The sequence below is a fragment of the Pongo pygmaeus genome, chromosome 13 (genome assembly GCF_028885625.2).
Source record: "Pongo pygmaeus isolate AG05252 chromosome 13, NHGRI_mPonPyg2-v2.0_pri, whole genome shotgun sequence".
Classification (NCBI taxonomy): domain Eukaryota; kingdom Metazoa; phylum Chordata; class Mammalia; order Primates; family Hominidae; genus Pongo; species Pongo pygmaeus.
Window position 1 is genome coordinate 83,817,125 of NC_072386.2, and position 24,289 is coordinate 83,841,413.

Genomic DNA, 24,289 nt, shown 5'->3' on the forward strand with positions numbered 1-24,289 from the left:
ATGCCAGGGAGCTCTCTCTTGACAGAACTGACCAGCCCGTGCCAGCGCACTCCCGGCCCAGGCTTCTGTCCTCTTCCTCTGGGGCTGAGCATCAGGGAAGTCCACGGGATCCTGCGAGGGAGGCGGCAGTCCCTAGCCGGGAATGAGGGGAAAGGGGAAGTGGTGTCCCAACCAGAAACTCAGTGGGCAACGGAGGGAGGCAGCGCGGCCGAGAAGGCGGAACACCCCCACCGTGGTGGGGGTTAGAAGAAAGTTAGGGCCAAGTATTTGCTTGTCGGCCTTCTAGACTAGGAAGGCTCTCCTGCGGGCTCCACTCCCGCACCCCGCGTCTCCCCGCCTGCCTTGCCCGGGTTCCCCCAACTCATCTTATCCCCAGGGCCCCGCCCACCTTCTCCCCGGGGTCCCACCCCACTTTCAGTCTCAAGGCTCCCCCGGCTCACCTTCGCGCCCGCGGACCCCTGGGTCTACCTTCAGCCTTGGGGGCCCTTCTCGGCCTATCTTCCACCTTCGAGATCCCCCCCACCCGCCTTCTCCCCCGGCGGGGTCCCCCCGCCCGTCTTCTCCCCTGGCAGGGTCCCCCAACCCACCTTCTCCCCCGCAGGGTTCCCCAGCCCGCCTTCCCGGCGGCGGGAGCGGCGGCCCAGGCCGGCGGGCGGAGGCGGCGCCACCCGGGGCGCTGACGTAGAGGCCGCTCGGCGGCCGGGGGTCCCTTCGGTGGGGCCGCGGCTCCCCGCCCGCCGCCCCCACGCGTCCATTCCCTTTTGTGTCCCGCGCGCGGCCAGTCCCCCGCGCACACTCGCGCCTTGAGCCCCGCGGGCCGGCGGGCGGCTCCCGGCGCGGCCCCTCCAGCCAGCGCGCCCGGCATTGTGTGGACGCGCCCGGCCGGGAGCGCGCGCGGGGGCTGTCGTGCGCCCCCGTCCCAGTCCCCTCCCGGCCGCGGCGGCGCCGCCTGCGCCCCGCCGCCCCCGCCGCCCCCGCGCGGCCCGGCCCCCGGCCCGGCCCGGACCGACCCGGGCAGCGCAGCGGCGGGGCCGAGCGGCGGCGCGGCGCGGCAACATGGCGACGGTGCCCGTGTACTGCGTCTGCCGGCTCCCCTACGACGTTACCCGCTTCATGATCGAGTGCGACGCCTGCAAGGACTGGTTCCACGGCAGGTGAGCGCGCGGCGGCTGCTCGGCTCGGCCCGGCCCGGCCCGGCCACCCTGCCCGACCGAGCCCCGCGCCCCCGGCTGCGCGCCCGCAGGCCCGGCTCGGGGACGGGCCGCCGCCGCCGCATTCCGGGCGCCCGGGTCGGGGCTGGGCCGTGCCGGGCCGCGCGCCCTTTTGTGCCCAGGGCGGGGGCGCCAAGCACGGGGCCCGCTCTGGGCGCCCCTGGCCGCCGCGCACAAAGCGAGGCCCGCGGGCCGGGAGGTGGGCTCGGGGCTCGGGGCGCGCGGAAGTTGGGGCTCCAGGCCCGGGCCGGGCCGCCTGTCAGCTGGGTCGCGGCGGCCGCAGAGGCCGGGCATCCGGAGGGAGACCGAGGCCCGGAACCCCCGCCGCCTCCCCCCTGCGAAGTTGCAGGAACTTTCCCCGCGCGGGCTCGGGGCTGGCCGGGCCGGGAGAAGCGGGCGCGCAGCCCGGCGCGGGTCCCGGGAGAGGCGGGAGTGGCGGGCTCCGACTCCGGCAGGGCTGGGGCGTCCGTGGGGGCTCCGGCGAGGTGGCAGCCGGCGCGCCCACCCTCCGCCGTGGCCTCCGAGCTCCCTCGGACCTTGTCCCCGAGGGCAGGACCCCTCCCGGACCCCCGCGGAGCAGCTAGACCCGGCAGGCCTGTAGGTCCCCGGGCAGGAGTGCGGTGACAGAATAGTGTCTGTGAGTTGGGTAAGGGGGGTTTGTTGTGGCTTTGCCGCCTCCTCCCTGGCCTTCAGCTTTCCCCGTTTCTCTCCTCTCCGTTCCCGGCAGGAACGCCGCTTTTGACATGATCTTATGCTCCCTAAGGAAGATGGGGAGGGGGGAAGGAGGTAACGCTTGGAGACACTGAAAATCCCCGCCCTCTTGGCCCTTGCCGATGGCCGTGACCTGGCCCCGTGCCTAGGGCAGGTCTTTTCCCACCAAGAAGTAAATGGAGGAGGAGGAAGAGGAGGTGATAGTGTCGCCCAAACTGCTCCAACAGGTTCTCTTGCATCTGACTTTGCCTGTGGGATGTGTTTGGACCTGGGGCTGGCCAGGGCTGTATGCCCTCTGGGGCTCCAGTCGCAAACCACCGGGAGCAGGCAGCCTGGGGGAAGAGAGGGGTGTGTGGTGGTGGGTGGTCCAGGATTCTCCTTCCAGAGAGGAGATCCTCCTGCAGTTTCTAAGCCTGGGTCTTCAAGACTGGTCAGTGGCGCTTAAGAGTGGGCTGTGGCCCCAAGTCCAGTCCTGCCAGTTTACATGTGGGGACCTGGCTGGCTGGGATGTGACAGGGCCTGCTATGTCTGTCAGCCCCAGTTCTGAGTCCTACCTCCATGCTGTTAGAAGGGCCTGGGACTCTGTGGGGTGGGGATGCCCACGGAAATCTGGGCTGCCTTCCTGGGTATGCCCAGGGCTGTGGAAGCCCCTCAGAGCAGGGGAGACTGAGTGTGAACACCGGGCTCTGCCCAGAACAGGGCTGACATGCACACCCTCAACTGGCAGCCATTGAGAAGTTCATGGCCAGGCCAAAGTGGGTGAGAGCCTCTAAGGCTCCTCATATCCAAGGATGCTGAGCAGCTGGCCCTGAAAAGCCCTGAAAGTGGTGGGGCCTCTGCCTTGTCCCCCATCTCCATCGGAGCCCTGACCTGGCGAGCAGTCACTCCGCTACAGAACCTTCTGGGCACCTGTGTCAGCTCCTGGCTGCTGCCCACACTCGGGGCCCAGAGTGGGGAGAGTGAGAGGACGCGAGAAGACCTTTGTCTCGATGCTCAGGGGACCCTCTGGGAAGGGAAGGCTAGTTCTGAAGTAGACTTTGAGGCCAAGGGAAAAACTCCAGGAATGAGGGGCAGGCAGGCGACAGGGGCTGAGAGCTGGCCTGAGAGCTGGTTGGTGTCATTTGCTGTATTGGCCCATGCAAAAATCCCCAAAAGGGGGATGTCTGGGGAGGCTCTATCTCCTTTTTTCTTATTTGAGGTCTCTGAATCCAATACAGGCAGTTGATCAGCACAGATTTATTCTTACCTATTTGGGGTGGCCGTGGGGTCTGAAAGGAGCTGTGCTTTCCCTCGGCCATGAAAGTCATTTTCTCCTGCATCTAACCAAGGGTCATCTGCCAAAGTGAACCCTACGGGGAGAAAGCCTCTGGGTGTGCCTGCTCCCCAATGGTTCTGGGCAGGTGTGTGATGGGGAGGACAGGCGTCAGGGGTTGGTGGGGTTGGTACAGCTCTCACAGCCCTGGGCAAATCCTTTGGTCTCTCAGCATCACTTTTCTCATCAGTAAAATGAACGTATGGGACCAGACCCCGGGTTTCTCCACCTCCAGATAGTCTCGTATGGCCCCGGTGGTTCTTTCCTGATCTTCGTGCCGCCTGTACTGTGATTTACTTCCTATTTAACATTTCAACTCACTTTTTAAAAGTTTGAATACTTTTAAACTTTTTATTTTGAGGGGACTTTAGACTTACAAAAGAGTTCCAAAAATGGTACAGTTTCCCTGTATCCTTCTCTCTCTTTCCCTGCAGTGAACATCTTACCCAGCCATGGGACCAGTACCAGAATGAAGGAGTTAACGCTGGTGCCGGGCTGCTAACTAAACTACAGACTTTATTCAGATGTATTTAACCAGTGTTCCCCCCTTAATGTCCTTTTTCTGTTCTCGGATCCCACATTGCATTTAATCCTCATGTCTCCTTACTCTCGAAAATATTGCTTTTAAAAGGAAACTTCGTATCATTCCCTGAAATAGAACATTACTGTAACTTACCATACACAGTAACTATAAAAATAAACACACAACTGTTAGAGTAAAAAGCCTGTCTGTCCCACCTGTGGTCACATCACATTCCTCCAGCCAGCCCCGTTTTGGGGAGAATTGGAGAGAGGGTCTCTAAGTCATCAGCTACACTCACAGTAGCTGCGTCTTTGCTCTTGGCAGCTTTGGCGGCAGCCAAGAACTTGTTTGGGATAGAGCTTTGGCCATTTGGGGCCAGAGCTTGCTTCTAGGGTGAGTTTCCCTACTCAGGGACTCTGAGCACCCCTCCCAGTGTTCTTGCCCTGGTGGGTGGGGCTGCCCCGCTGGCCTGGGTTGGGGAGAATGTTCACCATAGGGAGGGAGAATTGTTGTGTTCTGTCCTTGGGGTCATGCATCCTGCATTCGCTGGAGGGGAAGTGTGGAGTGGAGGTCGGGGAAACAGGCCCTCCTTTCAGGCCCCACTCTGTCCTTGGGATGTGTGTGCCATACTTGAGCTGTCCCTTCACCAAGTTCTCGCAAGATTCCTCCTCCAGCCCCATCTTGACCGTGGCTCATCACTCCTGGGGTTGGGATCCTTGTCAGCCCAGTACTTCTTCACTGGCACCGACTGGAGTGCTGTCCCAGAATGTGGGCTTTGACCTGGGAGGGATGGATTTTTGTGGCAGGACCTGGCAGGAGGCCGCTGGAGGCCAGTTGCCTTCAGAGGTGTCTTGTCTGCCTCATTTGGTGGGGATGTGTGGCTCTGCACCAGCACTGAGGAGGACCTGTCCTCTCCTCTTAGGGATCCCACTCTTACATAAAGCCACTAGGGCCATACACTGTGTTCCCTTGTGTCTGTGCCTTCCAACAGGAGGATGGAGACCAGGCCCCATGCCCTCCACTCCTGCCTGCAAAGTGAGCTGGCATCTCACTTTGTCACCAACTTACTTTGAATAATTTAAATCTCTGAGAAGCAGGAATGCTTCTGTTAAAGTTTTAGACATCCTGAACCTGTAGCTTTCTGGCCCTCTTTCAGCTGCTTGTTCTATTGGACTGGAAGGGTTTTTGGAGGTGTAATCAGTAAAACTGACTTGAAAGAAATTGAAAGCTGTTCAGGTCACTTAAGTGACAGACATTTCATTCGTACCTCAGTAAATATTTGTTGGGCTTGTATTCTGTACGGAGTTCAGAGCTGGCTGTGAGGGCCCAGGGGTTAGCCAGGCAGCTTCTCTGAGATTGGTGGCAGCCACCCTGGAGGGGGAGTGTTCTCAGCAGAGGAGGGGTGGGAGTGGACTGAGCTTTTGACTGTCCCCCGTGTTGCATGTTGCTGTGGGGAGAGGTTGGAAGAAGGTTAGGGGCAGGGAGCCAGTGAGGAGGTGACTGTCACCCTGCATGTGTACCCAGGGGGTGGGGAGTGGGGACTGGGGTCGATAGAAGGGTCACATTCTGGAAGTGCTCAGAAGGTAGAGTGGACAAGACTTGCCTGGCATGGCTCCCTCCAATTCCTCTGTGTCCGTCTGTCTGTCTGGGCTCAGCCTGCCCTCCTCTTCAGGGCCCTGTCTCTGTGTCCATCTCCCTAGGGACGGAGTTGGCCTTTCTGGGCTCTCATTGTGCCCACCCAGTCTTAAGCTCCTTGGGGCAGAGCCATGTCCAGGGGCTACCTGGGAACACACGCGGGGCTGTGGCCGTGCCCTGCAGGCCACCTCTGTTGTTGGCCAGTGGAGTGTGTGTGCGAGAGGGAAGGAGGTCCTGCCGTGGGTCAAATCTGGGTGATCAGAACTGACAGTTAAATCCTAGAACCTCAGATGCCTGGGAGTACTGGGGGAAGGGGCTCTCCTCATGGAGATGTTGTTGTGATGTGTTTAGGAGTAAATCATTTTAAAACAAGGAATTCTCCCCCTGTGTGAGTTTTTAGAGTTCTGGAGGAGGTGGGAAGAATGTCAGACCAGCTTCTAGAGGGTAAAGTAGACATCCCTGTCTGTCGATGCTTTCCAAAGGAGGTGTGTCTTGAAAGAAGCAAGGAGCTTCATCTTAATTGTCAGAATGTTTGCTATTATTGAATATACTTAATATTTGACTGGAAGTGTGCTTGATGTGAACTTCTGGACTGCAGCCCACGTTTGTTTGGGGCTGCTTGGGTGCAGTGTGGCCACAGATGCCCTAAAATCTGGGCAGAGATTTGGGTGGATGCTGCCACCCCCAGGCACCCTCTTTTATGGCTGTCCCTGTAGTGCCTCGACATGTGCCAGGTCCTTCTAAAAGAGTGAGTTTTTCTGGTGGGAGCAAGTGTGGGCCAGAAAATAGTGTTCCATGACACAGTTCTCTGGGAGAATCTCACTTTTGAAATTCAGGGTGTGGGTAAAACAAAGTCCATCTCTTGGTTTTTTTAAATAACAGATGGGCCTGATTGTGCTGTGGAAGCTAACATTCAGTCGGGGTTTAATGCCATAGGGGTTTTTCATTCATCACGTTTGGTTCCCACGTCGACTGTGAGGGGCAGATAGTGTGGGTCACCCTTTCACCTCCATTCCCAGCATGGACACAGAAGCAGCCAGGGCCTCTGTCACACACAGGTCTCTGGCTTCATCAGGTGCACTCTGAGCTGCAGCAGGTGGACACACTCACCTTCCAGAAGGTGCAGGTGAGGAGGTGGCACCTGGCTTAGGTTATTCTGGCTCAAGGACCTGAGCAAATACCAGGGCTGATAACTGCTCATGTCCATGGTTTCAGCAGTGTAACACGGACGGAAATGTAGTCACAGAGGAAGGCCACATACTGAGCTAGGGGATGGGAGGTGCTTCCCTGTCCAAGCAGCTGACTGCAGCAACTCCCTCCTGGGTCTGAATATGCCCAGTGTCTCAGGGTCTCTCGCTGTAGTGCCTCCCTCTCTGCATCTCTCCTTCTCTGTCCCCTAACTTCTGACAACCTTGATTCTCAGCTTTTTGGCTCTGTGGCAGGTAGGTGGCCCTAGTTGTGGGGTCCAGAATGAGACTTGGCTTCTATGCTTTAGGGTACAGGACCTTTTTACTTTTCTCCTGGACCCCCCTGCCACCATAGTGCTGGGTCACTCACAGAAGAACATATGAACATATTTAGAATTCTAGCCAGTGGTTTGGATCTCAGAGCATAGGAACTAAAAAATCTTTGTGGTATCTGTCCCTGTCTATCAAAGCTTTCCGAAGGAGGCGTATCTTGAAGGAAGCAATTTGGTGTGAGCCTCTTCTTAATTGCCAGAATGTTTGCTTTTATTGAAAATATTTAGCTAGAAATGTGCACATGGGGAAACGAGCCTTTTACCTTTTTTAAAAATTGAGGTGAAATTCATATAAAATTAACCATTTGAAAGTGTGAAGTTGAGTGGCATTTAGTGTCTTCATAGTGTTGAGCAACCACCACCTTTATCTAGTTCCCAAGCATCTTCCTCACTCCTAAAGTAAACCCGGTATCCAATAAGTAGTCACTGCCCTTTCTTGCTCCCACTAGCCCCTGACAACTAGCAATCTGCTTTCTGTCTCTATAGGTGTGTCTATTCTGGATATTTACTATTTCATATGAATAGAATCATACAATATGTAACTTTTTATGTCTGACTTCTTTCACTTAGCACAGTGTTTTTGAGGTTCATCCACATTGTATCATGTGTCTGTGTTTCATTGATTTTTATGGCTGAATAATATTCCACTGTGTGGATAGACCATAGTTTACCCATTCATCAATGTATGGGCATCTGGGTTGTTTCCACCTATGGCTGTTGTATATGGTGCTGCTATAAACATTTGTGTATAAATATTTGTTTGAACACCTGTTTTCAGTTCTTTTGGATATATACTTGGGAATGGAATTGCCGGATCATATGGTAACTCTATGTTTAACTTTTTGAGTAACTGGCAAACTGTTTTCCACAGGGCCTGCATTATTTTAAATTCTCCTCAGCAACGTTCCAGTTTCTCCACATCCTCGCCAACATTTGTTTTCCTATTTTTTTTTTTTTAATTAAAGCCATTCTAGTGGGTATAAAGTGGGATTTCCTTATGTTTTTGGCTAGCATTTCTCTACTGACCAATGATGTTGAACAGCTTTCACATGCTTGTTGGCCATTGGTATATCTTCTTTGGACAAATGTCTACTCAAGGCATTTGCCCGCTTTTACATTGGATTGCTTGTCTTTTTATTGCTGAAGTATAAGAGTTCTTTATATAGTCTAGATACTGTATCCTTTTTTTTTCTTTTTTTTTTTTTTTTTTTTGAGACGGGGTTTTGCCCGTGTTGTCCAGGCTGCAGTACAATGGCGTGATCTCAGCTCACCACAACCTCTGCCTCCCGGGTTCAAGTGATTCTCCTGTCTCAGCCTCCTGAGTAGCTGGGATTACAGGCATGCACCACCACGCCCGGCTAATTTTGCATTTTTAGTAGAGATGGAGTTTCTCCATGTTGGTCAGGCTGGTCTCAAACTCTCGACCTCAGGTGATCCGCCCGCCTTGGCTTCCCAAAGTGCTGGGATTACAGGCATGAGCTACTGCGCCCAGCCTAAGTGCTGTATCCTTATCAGATACATGAGTTGCAAATACATTTTTCCATTTTGTGGGTTGTCATTTCACTTTCTTGATAATGACTACTGATGCACAAAAGTTTTTAACTTTGATAAAGTCTGGTTTAGCTCTTTTTTGTTTTGTTGCTTGTGCTTTTGGTGCCATTTCTAAGATTTCATTGCCTGTACAATCCAAGATTATACAGGTTTACTTCTGTGATTTTCTTTAAGAGTTTTATAGTTTTAGCTCTTAGGTTTTTGATCCATCTTCTGTTTATTTTTGTAATGATGGAAGGTAGGAGTCCAGCTTTATTCTTTTGAAGCTGGATATCCAGTTGTCTCAGCATCATTTGTTGATGACTATTCTTTCTCCGTTGAATGATCTTGGCACCCTGGCCAAAAATCTTTTGACCACATACACAGGGGTTTATTTCTGGACTCTCAGTTCTATTCCATTGGTCTATATGTGTCTCCTTATGCCAGTACCACACTGCTTTGATTACTGCAAAGTTGTGGTAAGTTTTGAAAGCAGAAAGTATGAGTCCTCTGATTTTATATTCTTTTTCACTGTTGTTTGGCTATTTGGGGCTCCTTGCATTCCATATGAATTTGAGGATTGGCTTTTCCATTTCTGCAAAAAAAGGCTGTTGGAATTTTGATAGGGATTGTGTTCAGCCTGTGGATTGCTTTGCCATCTTAATAGTATTAAGTCTTTTGATCCATGAACGTGGGATACCTCTTCACTTATTTGTGTCTTCTTTAGTTTCTTTCAGCAGTGTTTTATAGTTGTAGGTTTACAAGTCTTTCACCGACTCAGTTACATTTATTCCTAGATGTTTTATTCTTTTGGACGCTATGGTAAGTGGTATTATTTTCTTAACTTCTTTTTCAGATTGTTCATTGATGGCACTTTTATCTTTTTTTGTAATCACCTTTTAATGCGTGGTGACTGAATTTACAGAACTGTACATGTACAGAGTGCTGCCCACCCCTGGCATGCTCTCCATGTTCATGCATGTGCTGCTGTGTGCCCAGTGCATGCCTGCATACTTGCGAAGGAGGGTTGCTGTCTTCTTTTTTAACCATAAGTATTTTTGCATCAGATGTCGAACTAGGCATTTTCCATACATGTGTAAGACTTCTCTCATATTGTGTATGGGGTCCTCTCGTGTGGGTCTCCATCTTCTTTCCCTGACCACCATCCTCCCCAGGGGCTATCTTTTTGGCTACATGCTTCACTGCTGAGGATGCTTTTGTGGAGCAAGGCCAGGGTTCTGGATTCCTAGAGTAGGGACAGCAAGCACAGTTATGGAGCAGTGCCAGCCGCTCTGTGTGAGCAGCACGTGGCCTCATTGATCTCCATGCATCAAGTGGATGGTTCTGCTCAGGTGGAGAGTATGTGTAAAGCCCTTGTTCATTCTTGTTCCTGACATGCCATGGGTAGGGCGCAAGGCCACGGTATTGGACAAACGTGAGGATCTGATTGGCCTTGGAGAGTGCTCTGGGACCAGGATCTGACCTGGGGACTGATACACCCACCCCTGGGGCTGCCAGACTCGGGCATTGAACCCTGACCCCAGCACCTTCACCCCACAATTCCAGATCACTAAGATCTTATTGTAGCTTTGTGATTTTGTCCCTTATTTTACCCTTCCCCTTATAAAACCCCATCAAGGCATATTCTATGTATGAATCTCCGGGAAAGCTTGGGCCATTGGAAAGAGTAGTTAGGAAGCACTAACCAGGAACACTGGGCCTGGTGGGAAGGCAGCGTCAAGTGGAGCATGAGGCCCTTACCTGCCAGGTTCCATCTCACCAGCCTTCTGGGCTGACCTGCTTTTGCTGGAGCAATGGTGCAGACTGATTTAGGGGTTCAAGCCCATTTCCCTGAAGGAGAGACTGAGGCCTGGAGTCCTGAGACACTTGGTATCCTGGAACAGTATAGAAACTGCAGCCTTAGCTAGTCTTCTGCACATTGCCTGGAGAAGGGGTAAAGTGGGGCTTTGGGAGGGCTCACTGAACCCAGGGGAGAGGGACCCCATGGCCCCGCATGAAGCAGCACACGCAGGCTCAAGTGGGAAGCAGTGGGGAGTCTCACTAAACTTTCCTTGGCTGGAGTCAGCCAAACATGAGGATTAGTTGCCCTTGGTGCTTGTGGAATCTGTCCCTGGAAGTGGGAGGCACTGTGGCGACCACTGCCCAGCAGCACGTAGCAGAGGTGTGCAGAAGCAGCCAGGCAGGGAGAGGTTTCCTCCACTGTTTGCACCCAGCACTGGGCACTTCTGGATGCCACGCTGTTCCTTGCAGCAGCTCCCCAGGTGGGCTTTGGATGGAGGGGCTACTCAGGAGAAGCCAGCTGGGGGAGGGTCAGCAGCCAGCCAGCAGCCCCCACTCCTCCCATGCCAGCCAACGTGCAGGCCGGATGGGAACAGTCTATGAGGCTTTTGTGCCACTCCTGGCTGTGCTTGGCAGCTCTGCATGTCACACTTGAGGAATCCTGAGTCTCAAAAGGGCCCGGGCATCCAGCATGAGCTGTGCTAGGAGTCAAGAGGTTTGCCACGACTGGGCTTGGTTCCTTGTTCATCAGCGAGCATGTCCGTCAGTCTGTCCATCTAGCTGGTGACGTTTCCTGTACACCATGGGAGGCCAGGCTCTGTTCTAGGCACGGGCAGCAGTGAGGAAGACTGCACGGCCCCTGAAGCTAGTGCTGGGGGACAGGGTTGGGGTGGCATGTCCCTCATCACCAGCCGCCTGCGAGTCTGTGCCAGAGCAGATTGGGGTGACAACAGACTGCACTGTGTGGGGTGAGGGGCAGCATGTGGCTGGCCCCCAAATGAGGGGAGATATGGTTAGGGACGCACCTTGGCCTGTTGGCCATGGGTGGGAGTTACATTTTGGCCCCAGTGCAGGAAGATGAGGACAAGGCACAACATTCTTTGGTTTGCAGTCTATAAAGTTCTCTCAGAGTTCTGTGGGAGGCGTGGAGTATAGGTCAAGATGGAGAGAGGCCAGAGACTAGTTAGGGGCTGGCAGAGCCCTGGGTGAGGGACAGAGGAGCCTTGGGTGAGGGACAGAGGAGCCCCGGGTGAGGGATGACGGAGGAGCCCCTGGTGAGGGATGACGGAGGAGCCCCGGGCGAGGGATGACGGAGGAGCCCTGGGTGAGGGATGATGGAAGAGCCCTGGGTGAGAGACGGAGGAGCCTCAGGTGAGGGACAGAGGAGCCCCGGGTGAGGGATGGAGGAATCCTAGGAGAGGGATGACAGAGGGGCCCCAGATGAGGGATGGAGGAGCCCCAGGTGAGGGACGGAGGAGCCCCAGGTGAGGGACGACGGAGGAGTCCCAGGTGAGGAATGGAGGAGCCCCGGGTGAGGAATGATGGAGGAGCCCCGGGTGAGGGATGATGAAGGAGTCCCAGATGGTGGATGGAGGAGCCCCGGGTGAGGGATGATGGAGGAGTCCCAGATGGTGGATGGAGGAGCCCCGGGTGAGGGATGATGGAGGAGCCCCAGGTGAGGGATGATGGAGGAGCCCTGGGTGAGGGATGATGGAGGAACCCCGGGTGAGGGATGATGGAGGATCCCCGGGTGAGGGATGATGGAGGAGCCCCAGGTGAGGGATGGAGGAGCTCTGAGGGGTGGGAGGGCTGGACCGGAGGGTGTCTAACCCTACCACCCTGCCTGCCAGGCACTGCTTCTGCCCGAGCTCCCCCAGTGCCAGTTGGAGGGTGGAAGCACTAGCTGCTATTTGGTCTGGAGGTTCTCATGGGACGATGTTGTTATGTGACTCTCATGATCCCAGCTTCTGTCTGTGTAGCCAGCCCTCTGGTCCACCTAGTGCCCAACTGTCCCTGGAGCTGCCCATTGGCCTCACTGACTGTCCGTTCTCCAGCAGCATGGGCCCCCTGTCTGCTGGATAGCCCTTGACCCTGCCATTGGCTGTCTGTGCCACCTGCCCACTGTGTAGACATGTGACTTGGGTCCTGGTGAAGGAGGTGGCTGTGTGGCGGGGTGGGCAGGTAAAGAAGCAGCACAGGGTCACCTCCCTGGAGGCCCCCATCACAGTGGGCTGGGTGCCTGGACAGTCGTGTGTCTGTGGGTCTGGGCGGCCACTGCACATCTCTCCCTGTCTCTGAGCAGCAGCTGGGGGCAGAACCATAGCTCTGCGGACCTGTTTATCTCAGTGCTTGACCAGATGCTCTGGGGGCAGGGCCTGTGTCCTGCACTGTGTGGCCCTAGGCAGGCAGGTCACTTCCTGTCGCAGGTGTACATCTGGATAAAGATGGTTCTGTCTTTGTGCCTGGTGGCATTGTGTTGGGGACCATGGGACTGCAGGATAGAGGGGAGCAGCTCCAGGTGAGCTCTGGAGTCAGCTAGGGTGAGAGGTCCATTCTAGCCTGGGGGCTGTGAGAAATGATTCTTCAGGCCAGACACAGCCCGTCTTAAAGTTAAGCCAGCAACGAGAATAACTCCCTTTGGAGGTCAGAGGGCATAGACCTGGAGGGAGCCTGTACCTGAGAGGCCCGAGTCTGTGGGACTCAGAGGATGAGCCCAGCCTTACTGAAGCCGCCCTCCCCACTCCCCTGCCACGCACTCCCTGCCCCCGAGAAAAACACTTTATGGGCTGGGCACGGTGGCTCACGCCTGTAATCCCAGCACTTTGGGAGGCCGAGGCAGGCGGATCACGAGGTCAGGAGTTCGAGACCAGCCTAGCCAACCTGGTGAAACCCTGTCTCTACTAAACATACAGAAAATTAGCTGGGCGTGGTGGTGGGTGCCTGTAATCCCAGCTACTCGGGAGGCTGAGGCAGGAGAATCACTTGAACCTGGAAGGCAGAGGTTGCAGTGAGCCGAAACTGCGCCACTGCACTCCAACCTGGGCAACAGAGTGAGACTCTGTCTCAAAAACAAACAGACAAACAAAAAACACCCTATGAAATCTCTGTTCGTGGCCCTGAAGGCAATGCCAGGAGTGACCTGATGGTATTTATGTTTAGGGAAGTCCCTCTGGCCACTTGAAGGGCCATTCTTTACTCCATCAAGTGAAGAAGAGAGGGACCTTGGAGGCAGCAGGAAGATGAAGCCGCTTTCCCGGGGCCCTCAAGGTCCAGGGACTCTGAGGCTTAGTCATGTCCTGATGTGTCTCTTTCTCTAGTTCCTTCTACAAAGCAGCTGTCCCAACAACAGTCCTGGGAAGGAACCAAGTGCTCACTGAAAGTTTGGAGCAGGAAGCTTTATAAGCAGGCAGATTTGGGTTCAGTTTGAGGGAAACCTTTCTAATAATTGAAACTGGCCCCACAGCAGACACTGTATAGGGAAACTGTGTGTGTGGTGGGCGGGATTTCTCAGCCTCTGCACCGCTGACGTCTGGGCTGGAGAATTCTTTGTGTAGGGGCTTTCTGTGCGCTGTAGTTGTTGAGTCCTGGTCTCCACCCAGCAGGTGCCAGGAGCACCTTGCCGCTTGCCCCACGCCCACATTTGACAAGCCAGAGTGTCTCCAGAAATTGCCAACTGTCTCCTGGGGGACACAGTTATACCCAGTTGAGGGCAAGAAATGACTAACCTTCTGCTGAATGTATTGTGTCTTTATCACTTGGAAATTAAATTCAGTGACCCGCCTGTCTTTTCTTATTTATTTTGATAAGGCATCAGCTACATTTATTCATTTGAAATTGTTTGATTGAATTTATTTTGCAAACAGAACATTAGCACATGGTAAGAAAAATTTTAAAAAGAGTGAGAATTAGAAAGAAATGCAGTGGAATGCATGCCTCTCCCCTGTCTCCCTGTTCTTCTCTCTGGAACTGACTCCCAGCTCCAGTGATGTCTCATGTTTCCACAGCCACCCCCTTTCCCTCTCTCCACACAAACAGCAGTGTGCTGTGAATGTGATTCTGCAGTGACCCTGGGTCCTCACTCTCGACTGCTGGAGCTCCAGCAAACATGCTCCTCCTGCATTTCCTGCTTCCCCTGGTTGGCATGTAGCTCATTTCTCATCCGAGGCCACTGCGGTGTTGCTCCCTGGCTATCCTGGTCTGTATGTTTTTGTGTATGTATGCATGTATATCTGCTGGATATGTTCGAATAAGTAAAGTTGCTGGGCTGAAGGATATAGCATTTCAAATTTTAAAATCGTCAGATTGGTTGTACTGATTTCTCTACACACTGGGCAACACATTTTCTGAGCCTTTGATCTTTGTCAATTCAACCAGAAAGGTGAAAAAGAGTACCTCACTATGGTTTAATGTGCAGTTATCTAATTATTGAGTTCACTCACTTTTAAATCCTTTCCTCCCTAGAGTTGTAGAGTTGTGTCAGTAGCCCTGGTGCTTTCTAATGAAGACAGAAAAGCAGGTTTTCCCTGAGAAGTCAGATATGAGAAGGGCACCCCACTTTGATAGGCTGGGAGCAGGCCCTTCCACTCTCCCACTCCTGACCCAGAGCTGGTGGAGCCCCACAGAACTCCAGGGCAGGTGCTTCCTGGATGCTCAGTCCACAGAGGTGGAAAGCTCATCTGTTTCCTAAATACCCCTCTTTGTTTGACTCTTGTTGTGAGGCCAAGCCTCATTTGCTTTATTTTCCCCATAAACTTTTAATTTTAGAATTATTTTAGATTTACAGAAAAGTTGTAAACATGGTACCGGGCATCTCCACATACCCCGGCCAGTGTTCCTGAATGTGCACATTTTACATCTCCATGGCAGGAGCCAGTGTCCATTCCCACCAAGGAGGCTGCAGGCTTGCTGGGGCCACAGTCCTCCCTGCAGCATCCTTCCCCTGACGGGACCACCCCGGAGGCCATGGGCTGGTCCTCACATCTCCTCAGCCCCTCTGGTTGCAGTGTCATTTTCTGACTCCTCTTTGTCCTATGGCCCTGGCACACCTGAGCAGCACTGCTGAGATTTGAATATCCCTTTATGATTTGTGTTCCTTTGAGGGGCCGCTTCTCCCCAGATGCCTTCACACACCTCTGGGTGGCTCCCCAACCTGAGTGTGGACATCCCGACAGCTCTGGGGCCATACTTGGCCTGGTTAGGTGGCAGACTGCTGTGACCCTCCGAGGGATCCAGCATCACTCAGCAGACATGTGGTGGGTGAGGCCCTGTCATGGGGGCCAGCAGCCGTGCCTCCTGTGACCCGTGCTCACTCACAGTCTGCTGGGACTCAGGGTCCCAGCACCCTTCTCCCCACCGACATTTGTCTGGCCCTGACCGTGTCTGTGATAACCATTTATGGCCACAGATGCTTTTTGCTGATCATAGTTTCTTCTAGATGCCAAATGTGTATTATTTTATTAGATTTTAAACTACTCTTTGGAAAGGAAGATGTAATGAAATTGGTCTTCTGAACTCGTCTCTGTTAAAAGCCAAGTCTAGTAGAACACTTCGGGATTGGGCTAGGCACCCGTTCAGGAGCAGGCTGTACCGTGGCCTTGCTGCATGGGTGCCTGCCTCTGCAAACCATGTGAGTAGGACGTGTGGGCTGGGGGCGTCTCAGGGAGCAAGCCCCTCTTTTCACAAGTGGGAAACTGAAGCTGCACAGTGAGTTAGGGGCAGGGTGGGGACCAGAGTCCCTGCTTCCTCCCTTGGCCTATTCTTTCTCTTACACTGAATTTTTTTCTCTGAATGAAATCACTGTAACAGAATTCAGCTTTAATCCTAGGAAGACCCCAGACCCTGGGCAGGGTCCATGTGGGTGGGGTGTCCTGGCCTACATGTTTGAGTGCAGGGATCCCCTCTGCCTCTGGCCTTGATGAGTGATAATCTACGTCACAGCTTCCCCAGCAAGAGAGTCAGAGGAAGAAGCCCGAGAGAGCATCCATCAAGAGCCCAGTGCCCCACAGGGACCTCACCCCCAGATGCTTGGCCATTGCTCAGGGACGTAGCTGTGTGACCTGCTCCTAGTCTGGCTGCTCCCCTGCAGAGGCCTTGAGGCTCTGGGCTGTGAATACATACCTGCCCGAGGGCATTGCTGGGAGAGCCAGCTCCTTCCCCAGCTGCCAGCTGCTCAGCGCCCACTCTGCTTCCTGCCTGCTCTGGTGTTTGTGCATTTCACTCTTTACCCAGGGGTCATTGTAATTCTGCCTTCACCAGGGACACCTTGGTCCCCATTCTTGGAGGTCCCCAGTCCTGCCACCTTATGATGGGTGGCAGGGCCAGGGGCTCTCAGTGTGCACCTCCCAGGAGCCCTTTTTCACTGGGGCCACACCTCTGTTCCTGGCCTGCTGGGATCTCAGGGTCTTTTTCTCAAACTCCTGGGGGATCCCTGGGAAGATAGTTGCCTCTGCAGGGGCTGCTGGTCCCCACTGTGGGAGCAGCGGGGTGATCCCAGGCAGGCACAACACTCAGGGCGGGCCCATTCTTTACTCATTTGGGGAGCGCAGCATCATTGCCCCCATCACTGACCTGTTTAAAATTATCTGCATCCTTTGCCTAGTGATTTAAGCCATAGGTTCTTCGTGAAGTTCCCCTAGCAATACTTGGCAACGTGTAATTTTTACCAATTGCTTGGTAAGAGAATGTTTCATGGCGGTTCCTGGAATATCCCGCCTGCTGGGTGGAGCTTAGGGACAAGACTTAATGCTTGTGGTTGCTTGGTGAGTCTCTGTTGCTCAGTGTTCAGAGGCTCTTTCCCTAGCCAAAGCGTGCTGTTGTCCGTCCTTTCTTTTGGTGCCAGTGACCTGAGGTGTAACTGAGGTATCTGAGCTGATGTCTGCCACCTGCAGTTCATCCGGTGAGCCAGGTTGTGTCCCCGTTTTATAGATGTGAACACTGATGTTCTGAGTGGCTCAGGAGCTGCAGACAGAGGGGGCCAAGCACCAGCACGTGGCCTTGCACCTTGGCTCACAGTCCATCTGGCTGTTGTTAGAAGTATTGCTAGAGAGGCCCTAGCTGGTACCATCCCAGCCTCATAGCCCTAGACTCCCTCTCCAACTGGAGGACCACAGCTCTGTCCTAATCCAGGCCCCAGGCCCTGCAGCCGTACCCTCAAGAAGTCTAGGGCAGGGCACATCCAGAGGTCCTTGGAGGGAGGGCCTCAAGCTGCTTTTGCCCATCCAGGTTTCCACATCCTAATCTTTGCTTTTCTTGTCCTTTATGTCAAAAAAAAAAAAAAAAAAAAAAAGGAAAAAAGAAAAAAGTAAAAGGACTAAGAACAGATACTAAACTGTTCCAGCAGGATGGGACATGGCAGCACCCTCTTGCCTGGAGTTGTTGGGAGGGCCTCCTTTATTTCCATTTTCTATTCCAAAACTGACCTCTGAGGGCTGCGCCCCCTGGACCCAAGGCACCTGCCAGATCATTACCCTCCAGGGTATGGTGGGGTCTGAGGACAGGGCCCTCACCTCCCTTACTCTAGAGTTCCTATTTCTGTTAATATGACCTCGGACTACATTTGCTCTCTGGTCAAATTTGTCTTGTGTCTCTGAGGCTTTTATCCAGATTGAAGGCTGTAATTCCCAGAACTTCCCAAAGGAGATATTTGCTCTACATCTGCATACAATTGGTTTCCTTAGAAACCACTGGAGTAGGCTCCAAAACCTGCTTTGGATTTTTTAAAGAGACCATGCCCTTTATCTGTAATATCTGTTAAAAATCCACCGTAACAAATTTAAAAGTATATAAAGAATGAATATTTTGGATATTCATTTAATTTATCAAGAATTCTACACTGTTGAACGATGAAGTTGGGATGACTAGGCAAATGACAATGTCCTCACGTAATCGGAAATTATGCAGTCATCAGCAGTGATGTTTACAGCAAGGCTTTAATGCTATGGGGATATGTTTATGATGATAGTAAATGAAACACTGCACACATAATGTGATGGCTGGTGTCAACCAATTAAAATAGAAGACAGTCTAGGAGGGAATATGCCAATATGTTAAAGGTTAAGATTATGTTTTTCCTACCACTTTTGTACTTTTCTATACATTCCAATTTGTTTTCCAAGAGCATAATACTTTTATAATCAGATATAAAGTAAGCAAGGGAGTAAGACCATCAGGGTTTAGAGGTCATATTGCTTGGCCTCCTGTTTTACAGATTTTATGGACTGTGGGTTTTATAGACACTGGGGCTTGGGTAGCTCTCTCAGCTGCACAGCAACTGGCCTCAGGCCTCCCTGAAGGAGCTGTGGTGGGTGAGGACACCTCACCCTTCCGGAGACATCTGCACTTCCAGCACACCCCCTCTTCTCATGTGACCCCCTCTCCATTAATGCACATTAGCTTGGTCTGCAGCCTATCTGCCTGTGTTGGCCAGAGCTGCCCGAGGGCCCCTGTGGGTGGACAGGCCATTGACCATGAGCCTGAAGGTAAGAGTTTTCAGTTGAAAAGGGCCCTGCCCAGTCAGCCCCTCCCCTGCTTTGGGAACATTCCAGGTCGGGGAGGCTCCTGTTCCCAGCCTCTTCAGGCTGATAGGTTCCTGACTCTTGGGTCAGGGATGGGCCTCCCATGGCACCAGGAGCAGCCACCACTTCCCAGAGCAGCAGGGCTGTGTCACAGCTGTCATCGGGTGTACTTCCTCGCCCCAAGTGTCTACTGCAAGTGGGGATCCCAGCTTGCGGACACCTGCAGAGGACCCCACAGGCTGTGTGAACTGAGCTTCCTCTGGCACTGCCGTCCTGCTGATTGGCAACTAAGCTCCCAGTGACTGCTCCCAGTGACAGCATGAGTGGGAGAGCACATTGGGACCTTGTGCCTAAAACATGTGGATTGCAAGGTACATGGGGGTTTGACAGAAGGTAGGACCGCTGGGGAGAGCCCAGTGGACACCAGCCTTAGTCCACACAGGCTGAGGACACAGACCAGCCTAAGTTCCAGTCTGAAGATGTTATTAGGTTGGTACAAAAGTAATTGCGGTTTTTGCTATTAGTTTTAATGGCAATTACTTTTGCACCAGCCTAATATCATTCTGAAGGAATTATGTATCTTCATTTGAAGAATGGAGATTCTTCCTGCACAGGCTTTAAAGGAATACTTATAGTTACTTAGGTACTTACAGATGCCAAACAATCACCAGCAGGTACTCAGGTACTTACAAATACTAAAGGAATACTTACAGATACTTGGGTACTTATAGATGCTAAATAATTACTAACAGGTACTTGGGTACTTATCTATAAAGGGGTACTTACAGATGCTAAATGATTACTTGCAGGTACCCAAATACAGATGAGAAATGATTAGTTATAACTATTCAGGTATTTATAGATACTAAATAATTACTTACACATACTTGGGTGCCTACTGATGCCAAATTATTACTAACAGATAGTTGGGTAATTATAGACTCTAAATGATTACTTATATGTACTTAGATACTTAGGGATGCTGTGTGATTATCTGTGGATGCTCAGATACTTACAGATACTCTTCACCTGGAGGTAGAGAGTAGGGAAGCCTGACGCTACAATATGAGGAGCCGCTTTCAATTGAATCTACTTTAGGAATGACAGTAAGGAATTTCTGAAAATATAATGTAAACCAGAAGAAATTTAGGATTTGGAGTCACAGAAGATATTTCCTAGTAGTCTTCTTTGTGTGACCACTCATTGGCCCAAAACTGTGTCTGGAATGCCTGTATACATGTCTGAGCGTTGTGCATGGCTCCTCTCTGCATGTGCAGACACACTTTATACGCAGACCGAGATTCGCGTCTTCTGTGAACAAGGATGAGTGTGGCTGTGCATGCGCCCACTGGGCGTATGTGTGTATACGTAGCTGGTTTGCAGGTAAATATGTGCATAACCAGAGATGCCTTCCTCTTGATGGAACTTCCCTGAGGATGCTAGACCTGGATTTCCTGAGGTGGATTTCATGAAACAAAAAGTCAACATCCTGATATTAATCCATTTTCTCTATAATCCCTGAGCGGGCAAATTTCTAAGGGTTGTGTTGATGTTAGTTTTACTCCTGTCTCACAGGCACCGGTGATACTGTACTCTTTCAGGTTTGATAACTAGTCTTTGAATTCTAACGTCTGTGGCCACCAGCAGAATGGGGCATTTCCCAGTTGCTGGCTTACCCATGGTCTGTCCTCATGGGTGAACTGCCCTCCTGGCTCCACTGCTCCTGGCCTGTCTGGTTAAGCTGGCTCCTCCTCTCCTGTGTGCTGGGTCTAAGGGCATATGAGGCAGGCCGCATGGCGTGGGGGCTGTCCTGGGAAGCTGACCTCAGTCCAGCATGATACTTTGCACAGCTGTGGGTTAGGAGGAGGTTTCCCTGTTTCTATCAGGAACCCCTGTGCCCACCAGTGGAGGGCAAGCTGCATGTCACCTATCTGGCAGCTGGAAGAGTGGAGCTGACTGAAGCTTCACTGGGGCCCCTGCATTTTTCATTTAGCCCAAATTCAGCACCAGGGATCAAGGCTCCATGGATGCTTGAAGGAAAGAAGGAGTGGTTGAATGAATGAAGAAATGCGTGTGCACTGGCCAGCTGGTGTGTACTGTGATGTCTCAGCCCTAAAAACCTGCCCTTCTTGAATATGGTGCGCTTCTTGGTGGGCCAGGTTTATCCTAGTGGGAGAGCCAGCACCCAGAACCTTCAGAGGACTGGGAGTCGGGAGGGGCAGGGCTCGAGTGCTACTCCTTTTTGTAGCAGGAAGAGAGGCTGTGTGGTGCTGGAGGGCTTCATCATCACTGGCCTCCTGTGTGCCTAGGGAGCTTGCTTCCCAGGAAGGTGTTGATGCGTGCAGCTGAGCATGTGTCTCTGGGCAGAGTCAGGCAAATTGCACCTTCATGCCTCAGTGTTTCTGCTAAGTTTTTTTGTTTTTTTTGTTTTTTTTTTTTGAGACAGTCTCACTCTGTTGCCCAGGCTGGAGTGCAATGGTGCGATCTTGGCTCACTGCAACCTCTGTCTCCTGGGTTCAAGCGATTCTCCTCCCTCAGTCTCCTGAGTAGCTGGGACTACAGGCACGCGCCACCACGCCCAGCTAATTTTTTTTTTTTTGAGACAGAGTCTCCATGTCTCCCAGGCCGGAGTGCAGTGGCACGATCTCGGCTCACTGCCAGCCCCGCCTCCCCGGTTCATGCCATTCTCCAGCCTCAGCCTCCCGAGTAGCTGGGACTACAGGTGCCCACCACCACACCCAGCTAATTTTTATATTTTTAGTAGAGACGGGGTTTCACCGTGTTAGCCAGGATGGTCTCGATCTCTTGACCTCATGATCCGCCTGCCTCGGCTTCCCAAAGTACTGGGATTACAGGTGTGAACCATCGCGCCTGGCCTCTGCCAAGTTTTAAAAAATCTTAAAAAGAGTGCCTGGCCATGGGATCTGGCTAGGCTGCAGGAGGGTCAGGCATTCAGGGTCTTTGGTCTTAGCTTCTCTTTGCTCCTGGGACTCCACATCCTTTAGCTCTGAGAAGTGGGAGGCTGAGCTGCAGAGACCATGCAGACCCTCGGGCCACTGGGCTTGGAGGGAGACTGTGCAGGTAGCCTCCCACTCGCTTTCTGTCAGGAAAGCAGAGCATGGTGGGCTGACCTGGTTGAGAGTGCAGAGCCCTGGAATCAGGCAGGCTGTGGGGCAGGAAGCGGGATTGGGGGTGGCATTGGGGGTAGGCAGTGGGACATTGGTCCACAGCATGGCTATGGCTTGGCTGCTCGGCTTGAGTTTCAGGATACAGGTGTGGTTGAGTGTTTTACTTCCAGGAAGGAGCCTGGTGTAGTCCTGAGGTGAGGGAGGCTCATCCCCGTGAGGCTGGAACCTACCCTTAGGCCTATGGGGCACTGTAGTCACCTTGCTGCTGAGCACCTTTTCATGTGCCCCTTACATTTGTGGGTTCTTCCAGCCTCCCTTTTGAGAACAGTGTTGGGAAGTATCTTATAGCCAAGATTGGGGGATTTTTAAAGAACTCTCCCCTCTTCCTCTCAGATCTTCCTTTAATTTCCAAATCCCTCCTCCTCCACAGGAGAGCATCTTGGCCTGACACCTCTACTCCTCTGGGCACCCTGGGGTCACTCTGATGGGCAGGGGTCCTCAGGTCAACATGGCACATTGGGGGCACCGCTGCCAGCTCAGCTGGCCATCAGTGGGCTTTACGGGCCAGCTGAGTGCGTTTTGTTCTGGCTGAATGGTCCCCAGCTGGGGTGGAGGCTGGCAGGCCTGCCCCTGCAGCTCCTCAGGCCCTTTGGGGGAAGGCCTGCCATCTGCCTGGTGACACCCCAGGGATGGGGCTTGAGAAGTCCAGATGCCTCTAAGGGGAGACAGGAAAAGCCCAACTCACGCCAGGCATGCAGCACACTGTGGACGGGTTATTTTGACAAGTGAGCATCAGGCTTAGCATTTAATCGCGATTCACTCCCAGCCAGTGAAGAGGGCCGTGCTGCGGGAACCCTGCCACTGCGCTCATCACCAGGACCTTGGCTCCCATCCTACCAGAGGATGGCAGTCCAGAGGGACATTGGGTGTTTGTCGGGCAGTCAGTCCACGGGGCCCCGGGGGGGCTGGATGTACCTTCCATAAGTGGCAGTTCTGAGAAAATAAAGCTGCCAACCCCCATCAGAAGTGGGTTGTGTCCATGATAGTCCTGGCCTCTGAGCCACCCTTGTCCCATCACCTGCTAATAGCAGGCATAGTGCAGGCGTTCTGTCAGCCCCCCACCCTCCCAAGAGGTTGTTCGTGAGTATCAGGGCGGGGGTTCACCCTGGCAGGCCCCACTGAGGAGGGGCATCCATGGGGCCTGGGGCTGGGATGAGGCCGTACTTTGACCATTTTTCCTCAGGCCCCATCCCAGGCTGCTGGCACAAGGCAGGCAGGGCAGGGCTCACATGGAGGCCCTTGTTTCTTTAAAATTTTCATTTTAATCACCTCCAGCTCATACAGGAATGCATTTCCCTAAGAAGCCCATCACCACATCCTGTAAGTCCCTCCCCGTAAGCCCCTCCCTTCCTTTTGGCCTCCACACCATCATGGGCTTCCCACTGAGCCCCACCTTTTGACGTGGCTGGTATGTCCGTGTGCGCCCTTGGAAGCAGCATTGTTTTGTACTGTGCGTGCCTCTCAGACATGATGTCATTTATTGCACTGTTGCTCAGCAGCGTGTTTCTTGTGTCCAGCACAGGTCAGCAAGCTAGCCCCATGTCCATCTCCATGGGTGTGGCTTTCATGGTATCCCAGGGACCCTCTGCAGGGAGATGGGGAAGTACCAGGTGACCTATTGCATGCACCTGCAGGGGCTCTCCGGGGTGGGTTCCGAGGAAGGCCTGCTGGACCTCGGGCTGCTGCTGTGTTTATTTTTACCGTCATCGTCTTCATCTTCAAGGAGCAATGATAGGCAGGGATTAGGTGGCACTGGCCTGGCTGGAGAGTGGCTGTGCCCACTGGGAGGTTGCCCCGCCACCACGTTGTGGGCTGCTCTCCCCTCTCATTTCTCACAGGCCAGCTCCTGTTGCTCCAGTAAGCCCAAGAAGTGGGACCCCATTGGGATCCAGGCAGGGGGTTCCTGACAAATTCCAAATGACAGTGGCAGAGGTGGTACGAGGAGATGGAGTGCATGGAGGTTGGAAACAGTGATTTTAGAAAACAAGCCAAAGAGCATGCCACACTCACTGCCTGAATGCCAGTGTTTCAAAACCAGGAACAAATGCCGGTGAAGCAGCTCATGGGGGACTGGCCTCTCAGCCGAGATATTCGGTGGTTACCTGTGAGTTTCACCTTTCCTGGACTTCACTAAACCATAACATGCCACTACGAGGGCTGATGTGGTCCAGAGCCTCATTTCACATGTGAGCTGCTTGCAGCAAGGGGGATTCGGAGCACGAAAGGGATTTAGAGGCGCCGGTGGGGCCAGGTGTATACATGATGCCCAGCCACGCTCCCAGTTCCATTGATCTGAAACTCGTCTGACTGGGTGTCCTGCGGTTTTGTTTGCTGAGTCTGGCCACCC

The 24,289-nt window shown here is 53.1% G+C and overlaps 1 protein-coding gene across 4 annotated transcripts in view; it reads left to right on the plus strand.

Annotated features, from left to right (window-relative positions):
* Window positions 1-849: 849 nt before the first annotated feature.
* PHF2 (PHD finger protein 2) overlaps window positions 850-24,289 on the plus strand; it is a 105,086-nt gene continuing 81,646 nt past the window's right edge. For all 4 annotated transcript variants that reach the window (XM_054500479.2, XM_054500480.2, XM_063649685.1 and 1 more), the window contains exon 1: window positions 850-1,154. In XM_054500479.2, coding sequence (XP_054356454.1) covers window positions 1,057-1,154 — 98 coding nt within the window. In that variant the 5' untranslated portion in view covers window positions 850-1,056. The remainder of the gene's footprint in view (window positions 1,155-24,289) is intronic.